Source organism: Pinus tabuliformis, chromosome Q, assembly GCF_031772625.1.
Source record: "Pinus tabuliformis cultivar Carrire ecotype Pingquan chromosome Q, CPIR1, whole genome shotgun sequence".
Taxonomy (NCBI): Eukaryota; Viridiplantae; Streptophyta; class Pinopsida; order Pinales; family Pinaceae; genus Pinus; species Pinus tabuliformis.
In genome coordinates, this window is record NC_142296.1 from 538,493,958 (window position 1) to 538,499,749 (window position 5,792).

Sequence of the window (5,792 nt, forward strand, 5' to 3'; positions counted from 1 at the left end):
ACTCCACTGTAAGTTTTCTTGATTCATTCTTTTAGACTTCCTCCTTTATCAAAACAAACTCAAAGACTAAAGACTTCAACGATTCAAAATCAAAATGAACTTATGACTCCACTGTAAGTCTTTTTTTTGTTTCTTTCCATTTTAATATACTTAAGGTACACACGTGACACAGCCAGTGACAAATGTCTTCTCTGCTGTAGATAAAATAAGATGATAGTTTCTGCACTTTTTATTTATTTATGAGAGTACACATATGACACACCCAGTGAAACAAGAATATTGGGTCGGCGAAAGATGGTCAGCTAGGTTGTTGCACATCAAATCAAGCGTATGAGGCGGCAAGGAATGTGGATTACTCGGGAGATTATTCACTGTATACAAATTCGCCCAAATTCTGTTCTGTTCTGTTCGCCCCCACATTTGATCTTAGCAATCAGGGCTTGACATTACAATACCAGGGAGGGTGTGCATACGGAAAGAATTCTTAATTTGCTGCAGCGCAAGGTGTGGAATTTTATATTGCATTCATGTCACTTCACTCGCAGATCGTCGCTGAACGTACCCACAGTCAATTTCAGCGCGACTCGTGACTCGCGAATGTACTTAGAAAGCAGAGGACAGCAATGAAGAAACAGAGCATGGCGCAGGCAGTACGCTGGGTCTGGATTAAGTAATCCTTGAGCACCGTGTGATTCCGTTAAACGCGTTTTGCCTGCTTTAAGCGGACATTTAATATATTTGTGTTCAAAGAAGGAGTCGTTTCCTTTCAGGTCTGCAGGTAGGTAAGGCAGGGATTGGGATTGGGATTCGCCTCTGCCACCATACGGCCACCATATTTTTCTGAAACCATTCGTAGACCAGGTTGGACCTCGCAGCGCTTACAGGGGCCTCAACTTTGACTTGCATCAGCCAAACCAATGGTTAAATCCCGGCCTTTCTTTTTTTTCCTATAGCTCAAATTCATAATAATACTTCCCAACATACTGGTTTTCTCGTTATTTTTATAGCCGCCCCCCGTGAGTCCATGGTATAGGTGAAGAGAAATTAGGCGATCGATCGATCATGAGTTCGATTCCCGGCGGCCGCGAGACGCGAAGATGGAGCCCCACACGAGAGCAGCTGAGAATCCTGGAAGCTATCTACAATGGCGGAAACCAGACTCCTAAGCCCGAGCAGATTCAGGTCATTGCCGCGGAGCTCCGTCGGCATGGGACCGTGGCGGGAATCAACGTGTTCTACTGGTTCAAAAATCGTAAAGCTCGAGAGAGAAGGAAGAGTCGCAGCATTCAGGAAGCTCATGCTGCTGCAAATTCCTCTGGGTTTTCTTCTTTCCAACCGAATGGTATGCATATTAAGAGAGAGCTCAGCAGCATCATGTTAGTCTCAGAATTTAAATTTTAGATAGTGAATTTTACAGCTGAGTAGGAAGACATTGTGATGAATTTTAGTTTAAAGCTTTGCATTATGTTTTTGATGATGAATAATAGAAACCAGGTTTGCAATTTCAAATTTATATTACTTGTAAGAAGAAATTTGGTGGTTATTTGTTTTTGATTTTTACATATATTTAGGTATTGGTTGTTGTTAGAAGAAAATATTTGAAGTATAATAACTCATTAATCTAATCTAGTATTGTAATGAATTTTAATTTAAAGATTTACATTATGTTTTTATAATGAATACTAGAAACCAGGTTTGGAATTTCAAATTTATATTACTAATTAAGAAGAAATTTGATGATGGTTATTTGTTTTTTATTTTAAAGTATAGTTAGTTATTGGTTGTATATAGTTAATTATTGGTTGTTGTTAGAAGAAAATCTTTTAAGCCTAATAACTCACTAATCTAACACTATAACATCAAAAATGGTTTATGAAATGTATACCAATGGTGTTCAACTGTATTCCTTTTAGTGTCTATAAGAATCTAAAAATGGTGCTGCACTAAAGAGATTGTCTAACTTAGTTTTTCTCTAAATGACTCACTGGAATTGATGGTCAACTAGAGAATGTCACTACTCTAATCTTTCTTTATATTCCTTTTAGCGTCTATAATCTAAAAATGGTGCTGCACTAAACAAATTGTCTAAGTCAGTTTTTCTCTAAATGAGTTATTGGAATTTAAATCAATTGTTTTTCTCTAAATGACTCATTGGAATTTAAATCACTTATTAGAATTTATGACAGTCAATTTAAATATTTACAAGTCAAATTTACAATTTCAATTTTTTTACCAATCACTTTTGATGTTTTAAAATTTTTCACTTCTGTCCAGAGTATGAACCCCAGAAAATTAGATGATTTGAACTTTGAAACTTCTGCCAACAACTTATAATATAATTAATCCCAAAAACTTTATCAAAATCATTCTTAAATTCTTTTAAAATTGAAAAAACACCTCACATTTTAGGCATCTCACATTTTAGGCATCATAGACATTGTAACTTAATTTAGTTTTAAAAATTTACATTATGTATTTAATAATAACGAAGTGTCTACTCAAAATTTCTAACATTAGAAAAATCTACACAAACTTCAAAAATATATACTAACACTTTTTTTTTTCCAATTTATTACTCTATTTAGATCTTAAAATAAATCTTACAATAACATCAGGTTGAACTTCTATTTAAATGATTAAATGTTCTTATTTAGATTTAAATATCATGCCATAATGTGCATACCGTACAGCAACATCATTTTCAGACTTTCAGGTTTTAACTGTTTTGAAAGTTCTTTCTATTATCAGATCACTTCTCGTCCGAGATGACCGTTGGTGAGACAAATTATCTTCTCAACTCCAATAGCGAAGAGGTGAGCAAATATTTCTGATCTGCCTGAATTTTTCCCACGTTACAAAATCTCGTTTTATGCGATTTCTGATGTGAGAATATGAGCAGGATGAATCCAAGTTCTCCAACTGCGTTGAAGTCTATGATTTTCTTCTCAACTCCGACTCCGCTGCTGCTGAGGTTGGTGTCGAAGTCGAATCCTCCCTGCAAACTCTGCAGTTATTTCCTCCCAGTTGCACTGAATCCATGGCTTATAACAACCATCAACAGTGAATATTGTATGGAGGAATTATTATATATTGTAGTTAAGTTCTAACCTCAGACTTATTTTAACAGATCATACTGATCAGAATCCAATGGACGATATTGGTTAGTTTGTACATTGATCGTTCTTTTTTACGATTTAGGTCGATTCTGGCTAAAGTTGTAGCAGTTTTGCTATTTTTGTTTAATAATGCAAAGACTTGTGACTGGCTTTCTCTCACTGGGGATAATTTTATCTAAACCTGGTGAAATCTTACCAAATTTAGTAAAACTTAATCCTAGCAAGTGGTATACCCATATATGTTTAAGAGTTTTAGATATAAGAGTATACTCATATATGTTTACGAGTTTTAGATATAAGATGATCAGATGCGTTGTTAAGATATTTTTAAATGTTGTTAAGACACTTTTAGATGTTATAAATGTTATAAAGACATTCCTAAATACTATTAATCCATAAACTCAGTTCTCAATCTTATTTAGATATTATTCTTAAACATAACCATAATATAACCTCACCAATACTATAATATAACCTTACCAATACAAAACTTAAAAAACAACACACTCACATAAACCCTATCATCTTTGCACACCGACCTAAACCCTATCACTTGCCTGTGACCATGTTTTTATAAGTACAATACTAAGTATTCGGATTAAGCAAATGCGCAGCCTACCTTGTTTCAATTCTTTATTTTCAAGGTTAAATATAACAGCTAACCTTTACATAGCTTCCGCACAATGGCAAATACTCAAACTCATGAACTTTTGTTTGAGATCTTTTTGCATATGATTTGTCCAACAACAAATTTTGCGTTGCATGACTTACTATAGCTATCCAAAATCTCTAACAGAAGGTTTAATATTTTTAAGATTTTAAAATAATATTATTGATTTAAATTTGATAGATTTTAATATAACTCAGTTAAGCAAAAGGAAAAATTTAAAATATATTATTCATTCATATATATATTTAATTTTAATAATTTAAAATGTTTTAAAAATAATAGAAATTCTGGTAAGATTTTAATAAAATTTAGTTGGAATTTTTAAAACTTAAGTGTGAGGTTTTTAATGCTTTAAAATTTTTAATCGTATTTAATTTATTTCCATCATTAAAACAAAAAACAAATAAAAATAAATAAAAATAAAATCTCAGTAAATTTCAGTGAAACATTTTTTATTTAAAATTATGATTTTTTTAATTAAAATTTAAAAAATAGTTTTTTTTTTTTTTTTAATATAAATTATCATATTTAAGTTAAATTGTGTTTTCATGTATACCACAATGACCTTTCTATGCCACATATTTTGATGACCATAGTACATATTTTCCAGTTTATTTCTTCATCTTTCCTTCCAAATAAACCCATTAGAGAAAGCAATGCTTTATTTAGATGTTTCTTCTCGAAATTTATAGAAAAAATATATTTTTTCACAATCTCAAGTTTTAAATAGATTCTGATGTAAAAACAATTAATAAGGATTTCAAGGAAAATAAATAAATTTAGAAAAAAAAAAAAAAAAAAATAAGAAGAAAAATATTTACACTAAATTCAATTTAATGCTATGATCAAAGTACACAAAAAGTTTATATTTATTAAATTTGAAATTATATCCTAATTACCCAATGCATTTTTTTAAATTTTCCATTATATTATGTCTACTTTAGTGATGCTCTAACAAATTATATTTTACATTATTTTTATTCTATTTTTAAAATTATATCTATATATATATATGATTATATATCATTTTATATATCATTATTTCCGGGAATATATCATTACACTCCAATGCATTACATAAAACTAGAAACTTTGTTAGGGTTGGATTTACTAAATCCATTTGGTTTGATGTGGAAAATTTTCTTACATATTAAATATAAAGTTAAAAGAAGAATCCTCGATGTTACAAACTTTAGAATCAAAGATTTCTTCTTATTATAAAGGTTGTTGCAATTTTAATAATATCTTATGGATATGAAAGTTGTTTTCTAACATGAAATCCTTATACATTTTAAGCGAGTTTACATTATCAATCAACATTATGAAAGTACAAGTAAGATGGAAGATCTAATCTAAAGACATTAGTATATTTAATTTGTTGAATGATATTATGTGGATTATAATACAAAGATTAGGATTTGTGATTAGTTGCTTGGTTAAATCTTTATTTAACTTTGAAGATATCTTTTCTGTGTGAAAAACAAATTCATGAGTCAATGATGAAGCTTCTTTATATGAGATCTAAGAAATTCATCTAAGAGTTGTTCATTTACATGATGTTTAGTCATTGGATGAGGTAATTCTAAAGTAATTTCAAAGGATTTAACGACTAAAAACGTAAACATTGTTTAAATGGATAGTGACTAGTGTATGTGTATGTGTATATGTGAACTACTTTCATAATATGGGGCAATGAAGGATCCTCAATGTTACAAACTTAATTATCCAAGATTGCATTTTCTTGCAAATTTTCTTTGGATTCGAATATTAGCTTTAAATGTGGAATCTTCATACATCTTTAGTGAATTTTCATTAACATGAACATCATGTATGCCTATTGCCATAGAAAAATCAATTTAAATGTATTAGTACCAATCTATTCAATGAATTTATATAGATTGCAAAGGCTTCAACTTGTTATAAATAATTTTCTTGAATATTTATTTAACTTAATACAACAAGACTTTGTCACCAAATTGAAAATGATGAAGACCTCTTTTATTATC

General features: G+C 30.4%; 1 protein-coding gene across 1 annotated transcript; it reads left to right on the forward strand.

Annotated features, from left to right (window-relative positions):
• The first annotated feature begins 367 nt into the window (after window positions 1–367).
• Window positions 368–3,306, forward strand: LOC149220571 (uncharacterized). Its single transcript, XM_089382827.1, has 3 exons — window positions 368–1,342; window positions 2,749–2,813; window positions 2,900–3,306. Exons 1-3 carry the CDS (start codon window positions 1,063–1,065, stop codon window positions 3,062–3,064), a joined length of 510 nt encoding a protein of 169 aa, XP_089238953.1. The 5' UTR covers window positions 368–1,062; the 3' UTR covers window positions 3,065–3,306.
• Window positions 3,307–5,792: the final 2,486 nt, after the last annotated feature.